Consider the following 27,359-nt stretch of genomic DNA (forward strand, 5'->3'; position numbering starts at 1 on the left):
ATTATTATTATTTTTTTCATTTCCTGGGGGAGGTGTATGCCTTTTTCTTAACAAACAAATAAACAAACACCTTCTGTAACACTTTTGTTGTGAAGCAAATACTACCTTCCATTCACTTTTTCATTCTGTCTCTGACACTGTATTTGTTACTTAGGAAACAGCAATAAAGGCAGAGTTTGATTGAATGTAGTATCATCCTAATTACCAAGAGTTGGGAGCATCCTGAAATAGTGACATATGAGTCAATGTGATATAAAAAAAATCATAGAATGTTCAATTAAAAATGTGGAAGTCAGAGGCCATTTAGGTCCTGAGAATCATCTTCTCATTTAAAAATATTTAATTGAGATGTATATAATTTAGCTCAGATGAACAGTAGCATTAATACAAATCAGGAGTTTTATTAAGCTTTGAAGTATTATTTTGAACCATATGAAATTGTCAGTATTTGCTGTTTTTAATCTGCAGATAAGACAATTTCATAGGAGTCAGTCTCTCTGTAAATACTATTGGTTAACAGGTTAATAGTTTCTACTTTAGACAAGGGGGAATGAGACCAAGGGAGAGACAGAAACACATTTTATTCCACTCTCATCTGAATTATCGTTTTTTTTAAACAAGGGCCATGAGAAGGATATATTCATGTATTACTTGGTTTCATAACAAGAAACAATAACAACTAGCTTTTCACAAAATGGCTAGATTTAAAAAATAGACATTTCTTCTTCCTTTCTTTCGTTCTTTTTTCTTTTCTCTTTCTTTCTTTCTTTCTTTCTTTCTTTCTTTCTTTCTTTCTTTCTTTCTTTCTTTCTTTCTAAGTCAGGCACCTGGGTGGTTCATTTGTTAAGTGTCTGCTTTAGGCTCAGGTCATGATCCTAGGGTCCTGGGATAGAGCTCCTCATCTGGCTCCCTGCTCAGTAAGTAGAGTCTACTTTTCCCTCTGCCCCTCCCCTTGCTTATCCTCTTGCATGTGTTCTCTCCCTCTCTTAAATAAATCCTTTTAAAAAAAAGATTTATTTATTTACTTGAGAAGGAAGATAAGTGGGAGGGACAGAAGGAGAGGGAGAGAGAAAGGGAGAGAGCATGGGGGAGCAACAGAGGGGAAGAGAATGAAAGAGATGGGAAGGAGACAGAGAGAAAGGGAGAGAGGGGGAGAGAGAGGGAGGGAAGGGGGAAGCGGCAGAGGGAGAGGGAGAGAGAAAGGGAGAGATTGCAGGGTTTGGAGAAGCAGCAGAGGGAGAGGGAGAGAATCTCAAGCGGACTCCTCCTGAGTGCAGAGTAGACCTCCTGAGTGCAGAGTAGACCTGGGCTCCATCTCAGGACCCTGAGATCCTGACCTGAGCTGACATCAAGGGTCAGATGTTTAACCACTGCACCATCTAGGCGCCTCCAAAATACACATTTCTAATTCACATTATCCACAGGGCAAGTTTATTTTAATTACTGGGATAGCAGACTAGAGTTACCTATTGCTTCAGCTCTCTTGGTGGCTTTATTCCCTGCATTGCTGGGGGTTGATGGGGTCCTGCTGCAGGTGGTGAGGTGGTCAGAAGCAGCTGCCAGCTAGAAGTCAAGGTTACTTCAGCACATCTTACTAAAGCAATCAATCACCTCTTTTTATCTTCCTGAGGAGATTAGATTCACATACTGCACACGTTTTTGGCTACGTTCTGACTGAGCCTTCAACTCTTTGCTCATATGCATTTTCTTGTTTTTTGTTTTCCTTAAATTCTTGCAAATTTATGTTTTTTTAATAGACAGGGCAAAATCTATGGTAGTTTGCAATCATAGCAACTACAGAAATAAAAGTTAAAGGTAGGTATTTTATTACTGTAGAGTTAGATTTAATAAATATTTTAAAATTATGTAAGTAAATCAGGGATTGGGGCCTAGGATATTGTGGTGTAAATGACTATTCTCCACAGCTATTTTAGCCATAAAGAAACATTTCTATATTTTTATTTGAGGTTTTACTATGTCAATCATTCTAAATCTAGAATGTAAATTTATAAAAGCAATGATAAGTTCCATAAGGAATCCATAATAGGCACCATTATATAAGGAAGCAGATGTCCCTATATGTTACTATTTTTTTTTCCAGGAAAAATGAATGAACATACTAATTTCTACAAAATCAGTGATGCTTAGAAAATCACCAGGTACAAAGTCCTGTAAACTTACCCTTGGTAAAATAGTCTAAGGAGATATTTGCAGTCCTTTGGATTAACAAGAGACATTTTCGAGGTTTGGGGATAGTAAGTAGGATGGTTTCAGCAGCTCAAGAGCAAGAATCTTCTAAAGGAAAGTTGCATTTTCTGGGCTTTCAGATGGGGTAAGCAGAATACATTCTTGTTTAGCCCTGCACTAGAGCAACACCATTATTAATTATGCAAAACTTTTTTTTTTTTTTTTTTTTTTGGATGGGTAAAAGAACTTGAGAATGACTCAGCAAGAGATTTCAAAACCAAATACCTCTACCTACTTATTGAACATGTTCTTTTCAGATCTGCTCTCTGTTCTGTGACCTGGGGTTAAAAGTTTGAGATCTACAGAAGGAAGGCTCCATTACTGCATTGGCCTCTGAGAAAGACCCAGCTTTGCCAGTAATATAAAATCAGTTCTACCTAGCCCTCCCATCCTTTTAGTCTTAGTTTAAGTGGGAAATAGAGGACACTTCTTCAAGTTTGGCCTCCAATTTTTCTTTAACAACCATAAAACCTGGTCAAATCCCCTAAGCTAACTGGGTCTACCCTGTCAAAAGTATGTTGTGGATGGAGGGTGTTACTTTCCTATTTTCCTCTAGATGATACTGTATACTGATGGTTACTTGGAAAAGGGGGACACTTAAATGTTAAATAAAGATGTAAAGGCAACAAGATTTTTTTACAAGTCCCTGCTAAAATGACAGTTCAAGATTTAGTTGGAAAATGCAAGTCTCCCAATCACCAGTCTGGGGGAGGAGAAGTCCTCTCACCTATTTTGGAAACTACTTGCAGATGTGGGGAAACCACTGAATTGCTCACAACAGGGGTTTTGCAGAGATTTCCTCTGATTTTTTTTCCTCCCCAATTTCCCACAACCTGTGTTTGTCTTGCGTCTGCTAGGCTGACATGTGGTTTACCTCGCTGATCCTGCTGCCAGGTTTTACACACTCTCCTCAGAAGTAAAACAACTGAAGCCGAAGGATACTGAGCAACTCCGGGCATGGGCGCCAGAACTGTCACAGAAAATTTGCTTCCCGAGTTTTCCTTCCAAGTTCCCTTCCTGCGCCCACGTGAGCCATAGCGCCAGCCCATCAGCAAGGTCTTAGCGTTTCCTGCTGCTGCAATCTGTAACTTGATTTTGGATTTTTTCTTTTCTTTCTTTCTTTCTTTCTTTTTTTTTTTTTTTAATTGCAGTTCTGGGGATCTTACTTTTTAGCAAAACTTTGTTGGTTGGGGGACTTTTAAAGCAGTCTATTTCCTTAGCCAAGTCACGAAGGCTCGGCCACTTTTCCTCCATGCCCGGGCTACACTAAGGTTAAACCGCAGCAAAGGAAAGAAACACACACCCGCTGTTTATTTGGGGGGAGGGGAAGTAAAGGTTTGCTGCTAAGTTATCACGATCCCTCGCGCCACCCCCGGTCTGGCACTCTTGTCTGACACGTACATCATCTATTAAATGTTGTTCGCGGACGCAGATACATAATATTCATTTTTATCTTTGGTAAAATATAAATGAAATTGTCAGCGCGCTCGTGTCTGTTTGTTTGTATAAGGCTATCAAAAGAAGTCAGAGAGGAGGCTGTGGCCCGGATCCTGACCCTGATTGTATGAATAAGTAAGCAGGATGCAAGTGATTGGGTTAGATGCTGCGAAGATTTTTTTTTTTTTTTCAAGTTAGGAAGAGGGTAAAAAGACGGGGTGGGGGGGGGCAGGGAAACGATGCATCCCCAAATCCTCACACTTTTGCTCTTTTCAGTCAGTTGCGCTGCTGGCTTCTGCAGGCTTCTAAGGTCTCGCGGCGTAGAAATGCCTGCCCCCCACCCCCTTCCTCGGTCTCCCCTTTCAGTTCTGATGTGCTGATGTGCAGACCGGATTCATCTTCCCCGAGCGGCGGCGGCGGCGGCGGGCGCAGGCGGCGGCGGCAGCTCGCGCTCTACCTCCGGGTCCTGGCAGCGGCGGGGGCGCGGCGCGGGAGCCCGAGCTTCGGTGGCAGCTGAGCCGGCGGGGCGCCGCTCGCCCAGCCGCGGCCGCGGGAAGTTCGGCCGCCAGAAGGACGACCTGGCAGGCAGCGAGCGCCCGCTCCGCCAGAGCCGAGTTTGCCCGCAGCTGCCCCTCCCCGTCTCCGGGAGCCGAGCTCCTTACCTGCCCTCCGCCCACCCGCAGGCCTCTAGCCAACTTCTCCCTGCACCTGGGGGGGTAACAGGCACTTCTTGCCCTCTCTACCGTCCCGACGGCACCCGCATGTCTCCGGACACCTGAACACCCCAGTGTCGCCGAGGAGTCTCCCGGCAGGGAGGGGAGCACCGGTTCCCTTGGCGCCGCACATCAGCGCGGACCGCGGACGCCTCACCTCCCGGTCCCGTCCCTTCCTTTTCCTCCAGGGGAGGAGGATGGGGTTAAAAACGCTTCCCCCCAGGATGCTCGTGTGGCTGGTGGCCTCGGGGATTGTTTTCTACGGGGAGCTTTGGGTCTGCGCTGGACTCGATTATGACTACACTTTTGATGGGAGCGAAGAGGATAAAGCGGAGACCATAGACTACAAGGACCCTTGTAAAGCCGGTAAGTGCCTCTCCACGTCGGGACTGTGGCGTGCGGGGGGCTGCCGCGCTGCATTTCCGAGGGCTGGCGGTGGGAGCTCACCTGTTTCCTTCTCCCTCTCACCAGCCCCTCCGTCGCTCCATCCTTGCCCTCCTATCCTTCTCCTCCCCACCCCCATGTGGCAGTTGCCACGGCCCGAGTTGACTGGAGTTCTGTGCTAGTGGGATCGCATGCCAAGCTCCGGGCTCCCAGTTTGGGAAAAATGTCCAGAGTTCGGATTCCCTTCTCCTCCCCCAGCAAAATGGAACAAGCCGTAAACACAGCTGGCTTGCCGTGGGTTTTAAATACCAGCACTCAGCGGGCTATATGGATCTGAGGGGACTACACCTCCTCTTTGTTTCAGGGTGCGGTTCCCCAATGTTCGCCTGGGACCGAGTTGGTTAGAGTTCCCCAAAAGATGGGCGGGGATGGAATTGCCACCTCGGGACACCTTTGCTCCCTCTTTTGCCAGGGATCTCAAGTGTGGGATCCAGGCAAGAAGGGGATTGTGACGACCTTGGAAACTCTCACGCTAGATGGAAATCAAATGCTTTTGCCCATTTAAAATAAACCTTAAAAAAAAAAAAAAAAAAAAAAAAAGCTCCAAGTTGTTACCCCATCCAAACTTGCGCCTTCCTTCCTGTGTACACCCCCCGGGAACTGCAGTTTGACCTGCACGGCCTGAAGCTCAGCTTCTCCTCGTCCGTCCGGGATCGCCCCGGGACCTTCCTCTCTCCCCAGCGCGTCCAGCGCCTCAGCGGGTCTCCCCTCCCGCTCGGGGCGGTGCTTCCCTCCCGCCGCCTCAGGTCGCAGCCGCACGTGCCGCAGCCGGTGACCACGTGAGCGCAGTGTCCCGGGACTCCGGGGGCCTCCAGGTTCCTGGCCCTGCGGACTTGAGGTTGAGGTGAACCGAATTCACTGTGGACTCACGACTGACTTCGGAAGGAAGGTTACAGGGGTTGTTGGGGCCGACTTCACAGAGTTGTTTGTACGCTAAAGGCACGTTCTGTCCCGTCTCTAGAGGTGTGGGCTTTGGCGAAGCAGAGGGAAAGGGAGTGGGCAAAGCATCCAGAGTTCCTCGGTGTCTGTGGATTCTGTGCGGGCTGGGTGGGGATGTGACTGCGATTTCTTTCCCTTTCATAGCTAGGTAAACCTGACTGAACCTTTCTTGGTCCCAAAGGAAGGAGAAGTGCACACGGTGAAGGAAAATGCTGGAAATTCCCTTGTTAATTTGTACTGTTGATGACACATTGCTTTGACCAGGGGCCTATGAGTGTTCTGTGCACGTTATCAGATCTTTCTTCATGCGCGCTTACTGGAGATGGTTATTCAAAACTTAGGGTAGCTTAGTAGAAACTTGTCAGTCTGGAACTCGGAATTCTGGTTTAGTTCTATTTTGTTTATAAGTTTCCTCCTCTCCCCTTTAACACTCAGTCTATCCCACCAGAAGTTTCTCGGGCCTTCCCTGATGGTTTGTGGGACAAGACACCTTTCTGCTCTGATGGATGACTAATGGCTGGAAAACCAGAATTCAGTACCATACAACTCCCCAAACATACTTTTTATTGAGGAATTAATTTTGAATCATGTTTGCAACTGGGTGAAAATTGTGTATTTTCTTGTTTTAGGTGAAGTAGAATTGACGTGGTATTTCTAAAGATTGTCTAGGAAAACATCTATTCTGAGGTTCTGTTGTATGAAAGATGCGACCAGCTATTAATATGAAAAAAACAGTGCATATGTATACATTGGCCTGATTTCAGGAAAATACAGTTTTCTATACAGATTCAAGAAAAAGTTTATGCCTTTTAAAAATCATTAATTTCAAGTATGAATATAAGAAGTGTCAAAAATTAGCTAGTATCATTTCAGAAAGTATGTTTTTAGACTTATATTATATTAGAAATTGTCCAGAATAAGGTTCTGTGAGCATAACTAGTTTTTTTCTATTTCAGAATGTTTTCAATTTTATAAAATTTAAGTGGTTGCGCCATGTGTATTGAAATCCGCCTCAAGCATGAATGTTTATTATCCTCAGCAAATAAACATCTAGGGCAAGAAAAAAAACTTTAAGAGCATTTGATTTTTGCTTTTCCTTTAATACTGGTTTATTTTAGAGCATAACCTTTGAGTACAAGAAGCATACCTGTGTCTATATGTATATTGTATATGTATAATGAAAGAGAAATAAGAATGACCCAAGTGGAAAGCTGAGAAATTTATCTAAAATCTGAGATCACTTTTTAAATGATCAGCGCTGCTTTTTAAATTTAGTGACATGAAAGGGTTTAATTTGCCATCTTGGCTAAAGAGCAGCAATTTTTTTTTTTTTTTGTGGCCTCCCTTTTGGCACTGTATAAGACAAGTAAAAGTTGTAATAACAGGAAAAAAAACTAAATAGCACATTGAACTCCCAAAACAAGAGTCAAAAAAAGGTCACTAAAATAAGAAATATGAGGATGGATCGGTGAAAAAAGGCCACACAAAAGCCAGAGAGAGTGCTCTCGAGATTCAGGGGCACCTTTGATCTGCCCTTTCCAAAGAGCAGAGTGGAGGGCATGGACCATAAAGTGTCCTTTCTGAACTTCTCTTATAGCTTTATAGATTTTAAGCACTTTTTAGTACATTATTTTAGATCAATACACAGCCCAATATAGTGAAACTTGTTAATATTCCCATTACACATATAGGAAAACAGATGCTCCACAAGGTCAAATGGTTGTTAAGATTAACCAGAACTTGATCTGAAGTCTCCTGTCAGCAAAATCTGGCATGCAATTAGGTAGATAGATAGATAAAATAATGACGTTGTATCCTTAGCTGGCCTTTTGGAGGCCTTCCTTGAAATGCAAACAATAGAAATTTGTCCAGGTTTACCTAGAATCTAGACCAATAGAAATGCAGGGACTTTCATATCTGATAAGCATGAAATGACTAAGAAGATAGATAGTTTCATCTTTTCCAAACCCAATTACAATATAAAGTCTTTGAAGATAGGTATCATACCCGCTTTTTAATGTTTATCCCAGTAATAGATTATATTTGTGAAATACTGTAATTTTTATACCTATGAGAACTCTAATTTCAAGTTCATGAAACTATTGGACAGAAAGGAAGCCTTGTGTTAATTGAACTTTCATTTAGAAAGCCATTTTGGTATAAGTGAAAGTAGGTAAGTTAGTGCAGTGTAACTTAAGATATATTTACATAGTCGAATCCATTAGGACAGAATTTAGGTGATTAATCTCTCTCTATATATAGATAAACAGAAAGATGCAGATAATTCAAAGAGATATCTGATTGTCTTTCTTCAGCATAGTACATAGCCACCTGAGTTTGCAATCTTACTCTCTCTAGTTCAGAAGGTTCCTAAGGGACACTGGGAAGCTGATGCTGCAGGAAGTCATTCCAGAACAGAGACTGAGGTATCCTGTTTCAGTGTTGTACTGCTCCAATAGGTGTTAATCAGAGTGTTAATATCTGGAAGAGCCTGGGCAAATTTGGTGTGCAAGGTAATCTCTCAGATTTGTCTGGAGATTACCTGGAAATCCAGAGACCCAATAAACCAAGTCTGTATTCCCTACTTCCCCTTCCTCCCTTCTTTTCTCTTTTTGTATCTAAGGAGATATCAGGAAAGCTCAGGCAATTTTAAATAGAATATGCAATAAAGAGGACGGAAGAATTTAGTATTTCAAATGATGGGGAGAGGCTGAGGAGACCGATGACGTAAAATGTTTGTCGAGAAGTTTGTCCTTATCCTTTTGGATAAGTATGAACACCTTGGAAAAAAACCCTTTCTATCCTGAATCTTCTGAGTAAATGTCTCCTTTTCCTGGAAAAAATCCAAACATGATTAAAGGTCAGTGACTTGCAAGGTTAAATTTGCCTTTAGAGTGGCATATGCAGGCCTGTTTACCTAGAAATAGGCTTTTGGCTTCCTAAAGGATTCTTCTTTCTGCTGTTCTTTATATTCAGGGTCCCAGTGTCCTAGTATACTAATTCTTGGGATGATTTTCATAAGTTTATAATCTCTTGGTAAGATCTTCTCATTCTTTTGGTCCTCAGTGCTGTCTTTTCTAGCTTCAGAGTCAGCCTCCTAGGTATGATGTTTTAGAATTTGATGTTCAACCCTGTGTTGACTTTATTCTTTCATGATATTAAATATTGAAACGTGTATTTCTTGGTCAGCACCTCTGTTGGTTGCCAAATGCTCATGTTAAGAATGCATTTCGTACAGTGGCTTCTCTTCACCCGCTCCTCTTCTCTTAGTTTTCATTCCTCAGAGCTTGTTTTTTCATTTTTTCTTTTCCCTCCTCCTGCTTCTGATGCCAGCTTGGAAGTGGCCAAAGTAAGTTTTTGCAGAAGGATTGGAGAAACATTATATTTTATATAATCAAATTCTGTTCATCATTTGCCAATAGTGATTCTGTAGCCCTTGTTGTGAGGGTCCATGTCCATTTTTGGCCCATAAATGGCAGTTCCTGTTTCTAGGTATGAATTAGATAGACTATTTTTTTTCTTAAATATATCCCTCAGTTTAAGAAAATATATTTTCTTAAATATAGAGTCAGCCAGCTTTCAAGCTCCTTTTTGTTTGTTGATTTACATGTCATCTCCTGAGATCTTCCCATTTTTGGCCTCCAGTGAGGGTTCTGACATTTGCAAGTTGAAAATCTAGCTGGAAGCCCTTCATTCAGGCAGTTCGGGTAGTAATTAATGGAATCTTTATGATTTCTAGCTCAGTAGGTGGTGTTTGAGTCCTCCCTTCCCTGTTTAGGCCTCCTTAGTCTATAGTGGGACAGTTAAAAGTGTGTAAGAACCTCGCAAAGGCTTTTTGAGAAAGTTAGTATATAATTCTACACTTTTGGTCTTGCCAGCATGATGGCTCACTTTTCTATGAAAACCTAATGTATGCCATGTATGGCTTCTTCTACAAAAACCATATTGTCTCCCCTATGGTATATGTAAGAATCTTATTTTTGTGTATCTTAGCAGCTTCCCCTGATTTAAAACTTAGTGTCACTTGTCTGTAGTCAACATCACATTTTTGTCAACCTTAAGGATATTAGTCACATTAATGATCTCTTAGGCCTCTTCATCAGTGAGTGTATTGGACAGAGATTAGCCTTTAAATTTTTCTAGAACTCAGGTAGATGATAAAGGTGTTAGTGATTTACCATCATTACCTTTTGTCTCTTTAGAATATTATCTACTGTTTTTGATATCACCTTAGACGGATCCGCTTAAAATATTTAAAACTAGGACCTCCCTAAGCTTTTCTAAGAATGCTTAGAAAAGATAGAGGTAAATAATCCATTTAAAATGAGGCCTTGCACATCCTGCTGGGACCATCTGGTGTCTGGGGAGGTGGGGGAAAGGGGCTGTGCTGCTCCCCTGAACTGTAGGAGAGCCCCCTGCAGCATCTTGAACCCAAAGCTAGGTCTGGGCCAGGCCGAGGTTCAGGTGCCTGTAAAGGTTTTGGGGGATGTAGGATATCCTCTACTGGGGGAATTTTGAGGCCTCTTACAGTTCTTTAATATTCTGAGATCTGGAATTAATCCTGGGTTTATCCTTCCTAAATGAAGGAGTGAAGAGTCCTCTCCATAGCCCCGGATCCGTTGGAATGATTTAGCAATATGGCTTTAGTGGTTTATTTCCTTTAGTTATCTATTGAATAATGATGCTTAGGGAGGAACATTTAAAAAAAAATTATAGCCTTAAAGCTATGGAATGAATTGCATAGAATGTGTTCTTTCCCAGAAAGTAGGAAGGAGGGAATCCCTTGGTTATTTATTTAGTTCTTGCCATTGTCAGCCCTGAAAATGGGATATTGACTATTAGATTTGAGACATTGTGGGTTGGCTAATGGAATGCTTGTTTTGTCAGCTCTTTACAAAATGTGTGCTAATCCTGCCAGGCTGTTTTAAGGAGCTCAGCTATATATTTGTATTAAGAAGTATTGTAAATTAGGTGTTAATTGAAATCTAGAAAGTGAACCAAGGAAGCATTTGTTTTACTCAGCTCTTCTCTTGCAATTTACATTTAAACTATTTGCTATGGACCATATTTAAAAAAAACCAAAAACCAAAAAACACAACACTTTCTTGATTGCTAATAGTTGTAAAAAGTTGAAACCATACATTAAGAAGGCCAGAAGTACTCTCACATGTATTATTTTTCCCAAACAAAATCTAATGTGGTATATTAATATCCTACTCAAAGCATGCACCTTAATGTTAAAAAAACAAAACAAAGCAAAACAACAACATTTCAATAGTTTTTAACACACTACACCATTTTACAAATCAGGGGAGTTAACGTGGAGATGGAGACACAAAGCATATATTTACTATAGGCATTTGATGTCTTTCCTATGTTGTGAACTTCCTATTAATGACAGTTCTTGTGTTGGGGAAGGCAGGAGGTGTAGGAGGGTGCAACAGTTTCTTCATTTTTTACATTTCTTATCTGCATTAAACTGTTAGGACATGGACTGGGTACCACAGGGACTCCTCCAATGGCCCCTGGCCTGGTAGCCCATCTTAGCATTTTTGAACTCTTTATTTTGGCTATGTGAATGATTTGAAGTGTTTATTAGGATAATCTCTATTCTTGAGCAACATTGAGAACCCCATTGGCATCAGTTCTGTGGCCTAGTGATATTGAAAGGATGGCACTCCATTCCTCTGGGCTCATCTTTCTGATCACAAATACCTAGTAGATGAGAGTTTATGATATTTTGTGTTTTGTATTCAGATTATTGTGTTGTTAAGTATACCTCATATGTAGTAGTCAATCTTTTGAAATATCCTAAGGAAGAACATCACACATAACTAGAAAACAGCCACATGGAGAGCTTTCTAGAGAATGAATTCTTAGACCCCCATAGGTCTCACCTAACTGGGAATTGCCTTTGTGACTCGTGTCAAAATAACATAGTTCCTATTTTCACATTAAACATTTTAAATGATCTCTTATCTTCACCATGTCTCCATCAATTAATATTTTTGTTAGCCCATTTGGACACATGAGGAAACAGACTCAGAGAGGTTCAGGGGCTGGGCTGCCATGGCCCTTGCTAAGTGGTGAGAACTTGAACCCTGGTTCTGTATTTCAGATGCCTTTCTTTCTCTGAATCACCTGCACTGGTTCTTCAGCCAGTACAAATACATTAAGACTAGAAATTGATGTGATGGTGTTATGCCATGGGCATCTATCCATTGTGGCAAATGATTTTCTTTAGCGAGGATACGTCTTGCCTTCAACATTCGTGCATTTATGACCCATCTACTAATTTGTCAGGGGGCCAGTATTTTCCGTTGCATGAAGTATAATATAGGGCAGACCATTGTCCCTTTCAAAAGAGTGTTGTCTAAGTGTGGAAAGTTGCAAATGAAATGCCCAGTTATGTATGGGACAAATAAAAATGCCCATCACTAGTTTTAATAGAGTTAGAGAAATATGTGAGTGCTAAATACTGTCAGGGAGACACTGGTGCCCATTGTCCCAAGTATTTAATTGTGACAGCAGGCTTTTCATGTTGAGTAAGGCAGAGGCTGAGTTAGATTTGAGCAGAATTCCGTCATTAGTGTCCCGTTCTTGGCACAGGCTCTGAAGTTCTGTGTGGTATGTGTTAAATTGTTTCACACTTTAGATTTGCTGTCTGAGTATTCATTCAATGCATGATTTTGAGCCCATAAAGAGTGTGAAGAACATCCTTACAAATGCAGCCAATACAGGAAAGTGGTTTACTGTGTACATTATGTATGTAAATGATGTGTGAATGCCTTTGAGAAAACAAATATGCTGTGAGAAGGCTCTTAAATAACTATCTTTTCAATCCTAACTTGTCTAAAAGCCCTAAGGTCAAAAGCTTGAAAGCTTTAGCAGATCCTAGGGTTAACTAAACTTCTTGGAACTCCAGTGTGGTCTCCTAAGACTAGGAAGTCTGGCATGTTCAAAATATATACTTTATATAATATTTACTAAATTACAATTTCTTTGAACAAAACATGCTACTTTTAGCAAATTGTCGTGTATTTTAGAAGGAAGAGTTCCTGCTTGTATTTTTTCTCAGACAAATGGGTAAGAACAGAATGTGGAGAAACAGGCTTACCTTTTCTGTTTTCTTTTTTTCTAAACTTAAGAACCAAGGGTACATTTTTTATATGTACATTTTAGCCTCAGGGGAAGAAATAGTATATATCTGGACCTGGGTAGACGGTGGCCTGTAGGCAGTGACCAGCGAAGGAATAGTTAGGATTTGCCATTTGGAATGGATAACAGAAGTAATGACCTAAATCAGGGGTTTGTGTTGCCTTCTATTTCTGTGGGGAAAGAGATTTGTGAAATTTGATGGGTGAACTTGTGACAGGAAAAAAAAAAAAAAAAGTGATTATAAGATATACTCCAATGTTTCCAAGATTAAAAAATTTACAATAAGAATAGATTTCTGGGGCACCTGGGTGGGTCAGTGTGTTAAGCCTCTGCCTTTGGCTCAGGTCATGATCTCAGGGTCCTGGGATCTAGCCCAGCATCAGATTCTCTGCTCAGCGGGGAGCGAGCCTGCTTCCCCCCACCACTCTCTGCCTGCCTCTCTGCCTACTTGTGATCTCTGTCTGTCAAATAAATAAAATCTTTTAAAAAAAAAAAGAATAGATTTCCAATGGTGGAAGGGGCTTTGTATATAAAACTGTATGAAAATGAAGACAGTACCCTATATCTTAGTTCTGTTTTGAATGGTACCCATAGCTTAGTGTTTCAAGGTAACTTACCATATGTCATCCAGTGGTAGAATCAGAATTTGAATCCAGAACTCTGGAATTCCATGTGTTGTCACATTGCTGCTGCTGTTGCTTCCTCTTCTCTCTCTCTCTCCCCTTCTATTGGATAGGTGTATTTTTGAAAATTGGGGTTGGTTTCAAAATATTTTTTTAAGAATTCAGGGAGACAAGGCACCTGGGTGGCTCAGTGGGTTAAAGCCTCTGCCTTCAGCTCAGGTCATGATCCCAGGGTCCTGGGTTCGAGCCCTGCACTGGGCTCTCTGCTCTGCAGGGAGCCTACTTCCTACTCCCTCTCTGCCTGCCTCTCTGCCTACTTGTGACCTCTGTCTGTCAAATAAATAAATAAAATCTTTAAAAAAAAAATTCAGGGAGACAAAATAGTGCACCTGTTAAAAACCTGGGGTCTGGAGTGAGATGGACATGGCTTCTAATACCAGACTCCCCCACATGGTGATAGTGTGCAGCTTTTTAAAACCCTTCTTATGCTTCAGATTTCTGACCTGTAAAATGGAGATGTTGTTATGATCCTCATGGTGTTATTACATGAATGTAAAGTGAAAATCACTCTGTCTGGAACATAGTAAACACTGTATAATTTTTATTCCTAGTACCAAAAAATAGGAAGTAGAGGATTTTTTTTTTTTTAAATATTGCAGCTACTTGTTTGTGGGAAGATGATCTTTATAAAAAGATTTGTAGATAAAGTTCTTTTTTCTTTTCATAGATAAAAATGCATTCATAGTCCAAGTCCTCTAAATCTTGCATTTGACAGGTTAAATCTCCAAATGGAAAGATGAGGGAGATTTGGAAATGTAACAGGGATTACTAATATACACATTTCTTGGTACTGTTCTCTTGGCTATTTCCTCAAATGCTTAATAGACCCAATGTCAATATATTGACAATTTTTATTTATTTTATTTTTTTTTATTGACAATTTTTAATGCACATTGACTAATGTGTGAATAGAATCTTGGCTATATAGTCTTTCAGTAATTTCTGGTACAGATTTTATTTGCCATCTGGATTAACTTGAAGAGCTTACATACTCACAATCCTATGTTTACACAGAGCTAAGTTTAAACACATGGCTGTAAGCTACAAATATTCATAAACTCATCAAACCCTTATTGAACATTTACTGTGGATGAAACATGGATTTATCCTTGGAATTCTAGAATTATGAAATATGATACCAGGCCTGACCTGGTATAAAGTTTTAACTTTATCGTTCCTAGGTAGATGATATTTTCTGTGTAAATAGTTGTTTATATACTAATCACTTAACTGTGCTAAAGTTATTTCAATTTATGCATTTGAAAATGGGTACTATAATAAATTGTGACAATCAAGATATATATTCTTATACATCTCTCCTGGAATTTTCTTTACTCATGATATATGAGGAAGAAAGTTTTGTGGAGAGCATAAAAACTTTTAAGAAAGTACTTTGCAGACTTTGTTATTTGGCAGTGGATTGGGATGGGATGTAACCAATAATTACTTATGCAATTATTTGGAAGAATCTGTATTGGTAATTTGATTTCCATTTATTTTTCTCAGATAGCTTGATTTAGAAATTTCAACCTCTTTTTGTCATATTTTCCCACATTATCTACTAGATTATGTTTCTGTCCTTCACACAATATCTTTATCCTTAAATGTATTTAAATGTACATGGTTGACTTTTTCTTTGTTTACAGGTCCAAAAACAAATGGTAAAGGAAAAAAAAATGTCTAGTCTTTTCACTTGAAGTATTTTACTGTGGTTTTGAAAAGCATATATAAATTTTACTTTCTTTAAATAATTTTTTGTGGGTAGTGGTATGGCAATTGGAAAACAAACTGGATTGGTAGTAAGAAATGTAATTTCCATTACTGTCTCTTCTGTTGTATTTGGGTGTAACCTTGGGGATGTCCCTTGATTTTCTGGGACCAGAGTCTCTGAGGTTTAGAAATCTCTAAGACTGTCCAAGTTACAAAGTTTTCTGAATCTTCGTGTCCCTGATATCAGAAGTAAGAGCTCTACGGAGGTGGTACCCGGAAGCTGCAGGGTCAATGGCCTGTACTGTTCAGTGAGAGGGAAAGGAAGATGCTTACACGTCTCCAGTGGGCACTTTTGTTAAGGGCCCCCCTCAGGTTTCTCATGGCTCTGGCCAAGTCCAGGCAGCCAACAGACTGCAACTGCAATCGCTGTGGAGCTCCTTGACTTGACTTTGCCAAAATTATCATTGAAAGCTTTTATGCATAATTTCTCGTTCCTCTTTCCCAGCCTTTGTCCATCTGTAAAAAATTTTTCAAATCAGGGACCAGGTATGTAGGCTTCACCTATGTGCTCTTCAGGACGTGTTAGTATCACATTACCTAGAATCAAATGTTGCTTGTTTGTTTCACAGGAAAGATGATTGCTTGTCAATGAGCAGAAAATGGCCAGTGGAGGAGAGAGAATTCAGTTCTTTCAAGTTTGAGGTCAATATTCATAATGGAGAGAACAAGAGCTATCAGCAAAGAATCTATGGGACAGTTTTTCTGGCTTAAAGCATTTTATGAAATGTACAATATATTAAAAGATACATTCTTATATCAATTAACTGCATATCTATCCTGAATACATTCTTTCACTTGATACCATTCTTTCACTTGGTATATTATTAATTATCTCTATAAAATTTAGTTTCATAAGCCTTCAATTTATCTGAATTGTCTAGTAAAGAATGACTTTTTTCATCATAAGTTAATTCATTTTATGTATTCATTTTTTTTTAATGAAGAGTCTTAAATTCTCAAACAAATCTTTGCCAAAGGAGGTTTTCATTCTTGAGCTTTTATGAGAGTAAGGAATGAACTCCAATAGAAATCAGTCACAGTAATCTAGGGGGTGTGGTTTTACTTAAAGAGCACTGGATATTGTGTTAGGAGACGTAGGTGCAAGTCTCAGGTCTTCTGTGTTTAATTCTGTTATTTTGGTCTACTTATTTAATGCTGCTGAACTTAAAATCATTTGTAATATTGGGATAGTATTACCTCATTTATGAAACAAGTAAGGATTAAATGCCTAAGTATGATGCACTGTACAGATGTAAACTAATACAGCCGATATTTTATGCCTGGTGTGTTTCGGGAAGATGGGGAGTTACATATAAGATATAACCCCTCCTATAGTGATTTCAGTATCTACCTGAAAAAGGGCAACACATGTTTCAGTTGTCAGTATGAAAGTTCAGTAAGCAAAATACTGTGGTAACTTGGAGGAAGGAATGCATTATATTTGGGATTGAAAAGGCTTCTCAGGGAAGGTGAGTTGGATCTCAGTCTTATAAGTTTTTCTCTAGGACAAAAGGTGGTATAAAACCTTATAGAGTCAAATAACTAAGATAAAAAGTGAAGCGGTGAAGATTCATGGAATTTTAGGAAAGAGGAGGTGGGGGGAGGTGATAAATAGTCTACTGTAGGTAGTGCAGAGGGTATGTAAGTTTTTGTGCTTTGGCAAGAAATGATTTGGGAAGGTGCAAAGTAAAGGATTTTTAATGCCCAGGGGAAGGTGATCCTGATCCCCTTTGCAACAGGATGGGGAATTTCTGGAAATTTATGTCAGATTACTGGCTTGATAACAACCTTATGTTTTAAAGGTAACTGAGTATGTAAAGAATGGTCTGATATGGTAGCTGTAGGAAATAAGAAGCAGGTGGGAGCAGGTAGACTTGTTACAGCTATAGTAAAAATAGTGGCAAGTATTGATGAGTGTTTGCAATTGTACTGTGGCAGTAGTTATAGAAAAGAGGGATTAAGTTTAAGAGACCAGTCACCAAGTGAATAGCCTTGGGGTGAGGGTCAGAAGGTAGAAGAAAAGGAGGACTCAAGGATGATGTTTCCATGGTTGCACACTTGAATGAATGGGTAAACAGGGATACAAAAGAGCAAGGTAAGAAACACAGAATAATAATAGTAATAATAATAATAATAATAAATACTGTTTTTCTGAAAATAAATAAATTGGAAAAAAAAGAGGTCCAATATTAAAAAAAATAATAATAGTAATAAAAGTTTGTCTTTTGTAACAATTTTTTTTTTTTTAAGATTTTTTTATTTTTATTTATTTGAGAGAGAGAGACAGTGAGAGAGAGCATGAGCGAGGAGAAGGTCAGAGGGAGAAGCAGACTCCCCATGGAGCTGGGAGCCCGATGTGGGACTCGATCCCGGGACTCCAGGATCACGCCCTGAGCCGGAGGCAGTCGCTTAACCAACTGCGCCACCCAGGCGTCCCAAAGTTTGTCTTTTGTAAAGCAAATAAATTTAGTTTTAAGATCCCTTTGAGTTTTACATACCTGATGTTTTTATGTTGTTATTCTTCAGGGGTATATTGGTTATATTTGGACTTTGGTATTCTTTATTAACTTTGAAAGCAATTGTCATGTTCCACTGTTTAGACTGGAATTGCCTTGAACCTATGAATTAATTTAGTGAGAATTATTTTTATGATATTGAGTCTTCTAATCCACGAACATGGTATGTACCTGCATTTATTTAGACTTTTTTTTAATACTGTTTAATACATTTTTAGTATTTTTAAGCATAAAGGTTTTTTCTGCATGTTTTGACACATATATTCATATATTTTCTATTTTTTGATGATATAAATGTACTATTTTATAAAATTTCTTTTAAGCCATTTGCTGCTATTGTGTAGAAATGTATTTGATTTTTGATGTTTACTTTTTACTGCAAATCCTTGCCAACCTCTCACTCATATTAATAATTTATCTGTATGTTCTTCACACAGGTAATCAACTTATCTGCAGTAAACCTGCAGCTTTGTTTCTTCCTTTACAATTCCTATGCTTTTAATTTAATTTAGTTTTCTTGCTGATATGTGCTAATAGTTTTCCAGTGTTATTTGGAAATGATGACTGAGGGCTAGATTACCCTTCTCAATTTTAAGTAGAATGTTTTAAATTACTTATTAACTATGCTATTTTGTGTCTTTAAAAATTGATATTTTTGGGACGCCTGGGTGGCTCAGTTGGTTAAGCAGCTGCCTTCGGCTCAGGTCATGATCCCAGCGTCCTGGGATCGAGTCCCACATCGGGCTCCTTGCTCGGCAGGGAGCCTGCTTCTCCCTCTGCCTCTGCCTGCCATTCTGTCTGCCTGTGCTCGCTCTCTCCCCCCGCCTCTGATAAATAAATAAAATCTTAAAAAAAAATTGATATTTTTTATCAGATTAAAGAATTCTGCTTTTATTGAGATGATATGATTATTTTTATTTTACCAACTAGTGTGGTGTATTAGAATAATTGATATACTCATATTAACTCATTTTGCATTTCTGGGATGAATCTAATTTGAACATAATCCATTATTCTTTTTACACCCTTGTATTCTGTTTATCGATATGTACTTTAAAATTTTTGTTTCTGTGTTCATAGTTAAATTGGCCTGACTTCTTTTATTGTTCTTACTGGGTTTTGGTGTCAAGGTTGTCTTAGTCGCATACTCTGGAATATTTTGTGGAAGATTGGAGCTATTTGTTCTTTTAGTAAATTGAAAGGATTATTTTTTGTTTTTGTCCAGTGTTTAGCATTACTAACAGTTTAGGACAAGTTTAAACTGAATTATCTGCTTGAGTTTATTAGGCTACCATGGTAGTATAAATTTAGAATGCAAACTTACTTTAGGGATGATTTTTGCCTATGACATTTAAGAGGATATTTGCTTTTCTCTCTCTTATTTAGTTTTAAGCTTCCAGATAATCAGATTTTGTGTAGTTACCTGGGGTGATATGGATTTAATTTTCATTCTTCCTTATATTCAGGCAGGCCAGATTTAGGAGTCTCAGATATTGGGGGGTTATCTATTATACTGTACAGTTTGGTGAGCCTTGTACTGTCTTCTTTCTTCTGAACCCTGGTTAATAACAAAATTCAATAATCAGGTCACCTAGGCTTAGTAAATCCCTTCACTTGAGAGTTGGTTTTAGTCTTCTGCCTATTTTTCTGTGTTCCCTCCTTCACTCAAACATGAAGATGTTTACTCATCCTGTCATACATGCAGAGAGATTTTTAAAATATTTTATCCACCAATTTTAGTTACGCAGGAAGCTCTGTTACCTAGTCTGCTAGGTAGACTACCTACCTTACCTAGACTGTTACCTAGTCTGTTACCTAGTTGGTAGAGACAGCAGTCTTTTAAGCAGCCTTTTAATATTTAAAAGGTTTTAAATATTAAAAAGGACTTTATAATGCTGAGCATCATCAAGGAATTTCTTTTGGAATTTATAAATTATGATTATTAAATAGCTTTATTTAAAATTAATTTATCATCTTATGTTAAATGTAAACATAAGGTCCTTTATGAGAATATACCACATGTCTAGTTTGGTTCCTAATGATCCAGCCACCATTTGTTTTAGCTGACTTTTCAGGACATTCATTCAGTCTCAGGTATGTGCAAGAACTCCAGAAGTTTCATGAATTTTTTGTGAAGATTTCATTGTAAATGTAAACATTTGCATGCCCTTCACTTGGAGGTATTCAATTCAGATTTCATGGGGAAAGAAAATCCCTATGTAACTCAAACTAGCCATTATGATTTGCAAGGGAAAGACACTGCTTGAAGCAAGCAGTATGCAGTTTACCTGCACTGACTTGCTGCCTTAAGGCAAATACGATTACTTTTTAGCTTTGCTAGAAAAAGCTAGTATTATGCTTTTCACTAATTTACTATAATGTAGCTCAGGAATGTTTTTTAGCATATTTTGATATTTAAGGCTTTCTGTTTTATTGATTTTGAAAACATAGAGAAGAAACCCATCATTATTTAATCTCTTTAATTCTTCAAATTAATAAGGTTTTTCTTGTTTTATTTTAAAATAAGCAGAATTTCTTTAACCTCTTTTCACATGGTTATTAAAACATTTACTAATATGACTTTAACCTCAATTAACAACTCTTTCAAAGTGACATTTCATTTCAAAGAAAATATTATTTTCTAATTTGTAAAAATATACCTCTGAAGGTACTCTTAGAAATTATAGCCTGAAACTCCTCATATTAGAGGCACTGCAATGCTGTTTTGAAGTCCTAACCAATCCCAGTTATCATGCTTAACCTATTTGAAACAGATTTTGCAAATAGGTAGAGTTGGAGGTGGTGATTTTATTATGTACGAATGGAGGTGAGTCAGTGAAGATGTCATTTACTGATTCAGTATGGTTTCCTGAAAACATGGACTAATGATTTTTTTTTCAAATAAGCGTTGCTTTCTCTATGCTCTTTTAAAGCACAGATATTCTTTGCTCAGTAAGGATCAAGTCATTAACATGAAAATTACTTACATGGAAGATTAAGTCAGTTTTATAAATGTACCAGGAACAGAAAATAAGAAGGTGGAGAATGGAACTCTGAGGATAATCCTATCCTACTTCACTTTGCTCTTGGGCAGCTCCTAGTCTGGATACCTCTTATCCTTAAACTTTTGCATTCTTTTATTGGGTGCCTCTGCGTTATGCCCAGTTTTTCTTGCTTAGCTTTGATCTGGGTTGTGGTTATAGAATTTTTTTTCCCTAAAGAAGTTTTTCTGACCTTACTTTAGAAGAGTTCATCTTCAAGATTGGTAGCTATTTCTGTCAACTTCAGTCCTTGTCACAATTCCAAATTGTGCTTGTCATTTTTAGTCATCAGTGAGCAGGTAGGTTTGTACTGGACTTTTGAATGAGAGTTTCACTTGATAGTCCTATAAACTTGGTTATAATAATCATAATTTTTAAACTGCTTTTTTAAATTTTTAAATTTTTTTTAAAGATTTTATTTATTTATTTGACAGACAGAGATCACAGATAGGCAGAGAGGCAGGCAGAGAGAGAGGGGAAGCAGGCTCCCTGCTGAGCAGAGAGCCCCATGCGGGGCTTGATCCCAGGACCCTGAGATCACGACCTGAGCAGAAGGCAGAGGCTTTAACCCACTGAGCCACCCAGGCTCCCCTAAACTGCTTTTTTTTTTTTTTTTTTAAAGATTTTATTTATTTATTTGACAGACAGAGATCACAAGTAGGCAGAGAGGCAGGCTGAAAGAGAGAGAGGAAGAAGCAGACTCCCTGCTGAGCAGAGAGCCCGATGTGGGACTCGATCCGAGGACCCTGGGATCATGACCTGAGCCGAAGGCAGTGGCTTAACCCACTGAGCCACCCAGGCGCCCCTAAACTGCTTTTTAAGTAAGGTTTTTTATATAGGTTTTCACTACTTAAAGAAAAATTGATCCAAATTGAATAACCATATTTCTTGAAATGGGATTGATAAAGTCTTATTAAATTCAAACTATGTGAAGACTATCACTGTGTCTGAAACAACTAAAAAACTGGACAAAGTATAAGGAATAATAGTTCTAAGATGTTGAGCATGAAGCAACAAAGGACAGTGATTTGGGGGAGATAGGAAGTAAAAGGTGAGCCTTAGGACTATATCACCTACTGAGGAGAATCCAGACAGAGACCAGAAGTTTCCCTATATTGAAGATATGGAGCTGGGAGTCCAGAATTCAAGGCAGCTAGAATTTGCAAGGCAAAATACCAGAGGGGAGATTGAGGCACAGAGAAAAAGCTCTGGAGATCTGCAGAGAATCGCCTTGTTCTAATCTAACCAAATAGTTAGCTGACCACTGATTAGTGTCTTCATGTAAGAAGACAACCCAAAGCTCGGGAAATAACTACCCTAAAAAGATAAGACAGAAAAATCCTTGGAACTCACACAGAGCTGGTAATAGTATTCTCTTCCCCCCTAGCAGAAAGGAAAAACTCCATAATTTACTGGATACCAGGTAGATATCCCGAGAAGCGTTTTTCCAGAGTCTTGGGAAAAACTTAGCTCTAGACTAAAAACTGTTCTGGTCCTTTCTAATGAAGTTTGAAAAAAAGACCAAAAAAGTACCCAAATAACTTCACTTTCCCAGAACAAAACTCATGAATATTTATGGCAATATAAAATATCCAGCAACCAGCAAGTTAAAATTCAATCAGTATTGTATCTGGCATGCAATCAGTATTGCAGCATTGCTTTAAGAGGCAAAACAAAAACAAACAAACAAAAAACACCACTCCACCAAACGAAAAGAAAACTTGGAAGCAATGGGAATGTCTATCATTAAGAAAGTGGTTGATTAAAATATGTTACATGGTTAGCAGAGAATAAAATGAAGCTCTTGAAAGAATTAGTTTAGCATGTATCTCTTGACCTAGAGAGATATTCATGGTATAATAAATGAAGAAAAAGTGAGTTCCAAAAATGCACAAAAATTATGTATTTGTTTATATATTATTTACATATGAAAGATAAAGAAATAGAAAAGTAAGGAAGGTACACACCAGAGTGATAGTATTTGTTAGCTCAGGAAATGGAACTGAAGTAGGGTATGGAGACCATATGTAAGCATATCTGACTTTATTATACTTTATTGAACTTTGTAGATATTGTATCTTTTTAGAAATTAGAGGTTTGTGGCAACTCTGTATTGAGCAAGTCTGTCTGTTAATGCCATTTTTCCAATAGCATATACTTACTTCATGTCTCTGTAACACATTTTGGTAATTCTCACAATATTATAAAAATTTTTTTATTATTTTTGTTAGGATGATCTGTGATCAGTGATTATGATTTACTGGAAAGCTCAGATGATGATTAGCATTTTTTAGTCATAAGACATTTTTAAATTAAGGTATATACATTGTTTTTCTTTTTTTGACATAATGCTATTATACACCTTGTAGTATAGCTTTTCTTTTTTTTTTTTTTTTTAAGATTTTAATTATTTAGTTGAGAGAGAGAAAGTGAGAGAGTGTGAGAGGGGAGAAGGTCAGGGTAGAAGCAGACTCCCTGCAGAGCTGGGACCTGATGCAAGACTTGATCCTGGGACTCCGAGACATGACCTGAGCCAGAGGCAGTGGCTTAACCAACTGAGCCACCCAGGCACCCTGTAGTATAGCTTTAACCTAATTTTTATATGCTCTGGGAATCCAAAACATTCATTTGACTCATTTTATTGCAATATTTGCTTTATTGAGGTGGTCTGGAACAGAACCTGCAATATTTGCCAATAATTTTTCTTTAATATAATTTAATTATTTCACTTGTAAAATAAGCATAAATTATCTCATAATTTTTGATCTTTAAAATATTTAAGAGAAAAAATAATGACAAAGACTATATGGGGATATTAAAGACCATCATGATATAAAATGACAACATACAAATATTAATTTGACTATAAGCTTTGATTTTACAACCATAAAAATGAGATATGCATGTGGATAAAAACCAGTAAGAACTTCAGATTTTTTCTAAAGAATGCAAGATATATATATACCCCCTCTTTTTATATCTGAATACTTGTGGGCAATAATGATAGCTCTCTGATGTAAAGTATGTAAAATATAGATGCATGTGGACGAAGTGTAGATGAGAAAATGTGAAAACGAACAGTGTTAGGATGGCAGGTTATGAATCATTTTGTGTTTTCAATTTCCCCAAACTTTATATAATGTTGTACTGTCTTTATAATAAAAAGTAGCTCAAAACCCAAGAGGGCTTGCAAAGAACCACAAAAATATGATTTACAATGAGGAGAAAAATCAATAAAATAAAAGCATTTCAGAAATGATACAGATGATAGGACTAGTAGAGAAAGATATTAAAGTAATTACAATGGCATTTCATATGTTTAAGAAGCTAGACAAAATTTTTAACGTGCTATGTGGAGATATGAAGTATATAAAAAAAACCCAAATCTAATTTATAGAGAAGAAATATCCAGTGACTGAGATTAAAAATACACTAGATGGTATTACCAGCAGATTATACATTGCAGAAGAAAAGATTAGTAAACATGAACACTGTAAAAGAAACTATGCAAAATGGAACACAAAGAGAAAAAAAGACTTTAAAGTTCTGAGTGGAGTGTCAGTGAGCTATGGCACAAGGCAAGTGACTTAATATGCAAGTAACTGGAATTCTTAAAAAATATTTATTTATTTATTTGAAAGAGAGCGAGCACACATGCGTGCGTGCACAGCACAGGGGAAGAGGGAGAGAGAGTCCCATGTTGACTCTGTGCTAAGCACAGAGCCTGATGTGGGTCTTGATCCCATGACCCTGAGATCATGAACTTGAGCCTAAACCAAGTCATTCACGTAACTGAGTCATGCAGGGGATGCACAAGTAATTGGAATTCTTGAAGGAGAAGAGATAAATGTGATGGTGGAACACAGCCTAGAAAACTATTGGAATAAATAATGACTGGAAATCTCTAAATCTGATGAAAACAATCAATCTGTTGATGCAATAATGTCCATAAACACTCACTAGAAGAACCGTGTAGAAACTGCATGACGTCACAACATAATCATGCTTTTAAAATCCAGTGATAAAGAGAAAATATTAGAGAAAGCAGAGAAAAGAGCACACCACAGAGGAACATGTAAAGGATTTGTATATGGAGGAGCAAAGATGAGAATGACAGCTGGTTTGTCATTGTAAGCCAGGCAAACTGGACAGTGGAGCAACGTCTTCAAAGTACTGAAGAAAACGTCAATTTAGAAGCCTTTACTCAGTGAAGGTACCTTTCAGAAATGAAGGTGAAGTACTTTTTCAGACATACAAAAGCTGAAGGAATTTGTAACTCTCCGACTTATCCTATAAGAAATGTCAAAAGAAGTCCTTCAAGTAGTGGGCAAAGAGCAACACAGGCCAACCTGAATCTACGCAAAGGAATGAAGAACGTGGGGGATGATCACTATGTTGGTACACAAAACCTTTTCTTTCATTGTTTAACTCTCCTTTGTTGTTTAAAACTTTCCTTCTGTCCTGTCTTAATGTGTCTCATTTCACAAAGGATTTGGTGTTCTACATTCTCCCTATTTATTGTGACTTTCCATACTGCCCTTTAGTTCTTATCTCCTGGGCCATATTTACCTTGTTATGTTCCTCTCCCTATTGTCTTCCTGTTTGCTGACCTACTCTGCTCTTACTCCCTCCCTCCCTGAACTTACACACATGCACACACACACACCCCTACTTTTGTAGTGGTGCAATTTGGTTAAAATTAGCATCAAATACAACTTGAGGAGATCCTATAATAATTAAGAGCAGTGAATATTGGAAATGTTTAGGGTTAGGGGCCGGAATGAAAAGAGTATCCGAATATGTTAAAACCAATGTTATGATTCTAACCTGTTTTCTAAAAGCATCATCAGTTGCTTATCAGACTCACTCTAGTTGCTCACCAATGAGAGACTCCACAAATGTCCAGTGGGGCAGACCCTCATTATATCCTAGAAATGACTGCTTCTCTTTTCAGAGTAATAATGCCCCAGTTCATTTCAAGATAGAGCAATTTTCTATACTTTATAGTTCAGGAGTCAGTAACTGCTGACTTATTTTTCTCATAAAAGTTTTATTAAAAAAAAAAGTTTTATTGAAACACATCCATGTCCCTTCTTTTCCATATTGTCTATGGGTGCTTTTGTGCTATAATAGCAGAGTTGAATAGTTGCAGTCACTAGAGGTAGCATGGACCTCTTGCAAGCCTAAATTGATTACTTTTTGGCCCTTTAAGAAAATGTTCTTTGGCCCCTAGCAAACAGAGCACTTACTATGTACTAGAATTTTTGTTTTTGTTTTTGTTTTAGAGAGAAGAGAAAGTGCATGTGTGCGTGTGGTGGGGAGAGGGGCTGAAGGAGAGGGAAAAAGAGAATGTTAAGCAGGTTCCACACCCAGTGGAGAGCCCCACACAGGACTCCATCTTACAACCCTCAGATCATGGCCCGAGCTGAAATCAAGAGTCAGATGCTTCACTGACTGAGTCACCCCCTAGGTACCAAGTTTTAAAAAATATATTAAGTACAAATATTAATTTTAAAACTCATAAAAACTATATGGAGTAGATGTTACAGTACCTATTTAACTGAGGAAACTGAGGCACAGAGCGTTTTGTCCCAAGTCACAAAGTTAATAAGTGGTAGATCCAGGATTCAAACAAAGGTGGCTTCACTCCAAACTCTGGGCTTTTAACAGCTGTCTCATACTGCTGCTCCAATTGAAGAAATAAAGGAAATACAGAATTAAGAAAAAAAAAATCCAGCACATGGAATATATGGTTAATTTATGGTGGACAACCAACCAGTTTAGGTGAAAAGCAGAGAATTATTTAAATTATAAGAAAGAAGATAAGATACATTTAATTAGTTTTAGATTAATTATTGTAGTTTCTTTAGACTTATCTACGAAAGAGTAATTATAGGACTAAGCAAGTTTAAAACAAATTAGTTTTATTCGCCCTTAGAGAATTACTTCTTTGAATTAGACCTGTATACACAATCAGTATAGTAATTCTGTAGGATACTAGACTCAGGCTCCTTTTGTCAGCTTCTCCATTTCTCTGTTTTTCTTTTTCCTTTCTGTTTGGTTCAATGTTATATCCATGGAACTGTTCCAATGAGAAATCAAAATCATTTCCAAAAATTTTAGTTCCTTAACTTTGAGTTTTCCCTAAACCTGTTTTATATTTTCTGCATCATTGTAGTAGAGAAATCGGTAAGCATTTATTTTGCTAATTGTTTGTAACTAAAACATGTGAAATAAAACAGGCTCAAGAGATTCTGACAGCTTGCTTATTTTTCTTGAAATTACTTGAGTTTGGATTTTTGACACAGTGGTCTAAAAAAGTTTAAAAATTATAAACATGCAACTTGGTAACTGTTTCTCCTGATGGAGACTGTAGTTATGACCAGAGCTCAGCATGAACTGATATTTAAG

The 27,359-nt window shown here is 38.2% G+C and overlaps 1 protein-coding gene across 1 annotated transcript in view; it reads left to right on the plus strand.

Annotated features, from left to right (window-relative positions):
- The first annotated feature begins 3,048 nt into the window (after nucleotides 1-3,048).
- Nucleotides 3,049-27,359, plus strand: part of TLL1 (tolloid like 1) — a 224,753-nt gene continuing 200,442 nt past the window's right edge. The window contains exon 1 of the mRNA XM_044224805.1: nucleotides 3,049-4,763. Within this exon, the coding sequence (XP_044080740.1) occupies nucleotides 4,595-4,763 (169 nt within the window). The 5' untranslated portion in view covers nucleotides 3,049-4,594. The remainder of the gene's footprint in view (nucleotides 4,764-27,359) is intronic.

Source organism: Neovison vison, chromosome 11 (assembly GCF_020171115.1).
Source record: "Neovison vison isolate M4711 chromosome 11, ASM_NN_V1, whole genome shotgun sequence".
NCBI lineage: Eukaryota > Metazoa > Chordata > Mammalia > Carnivora > Mustelidae > Neogale > Neogale vison.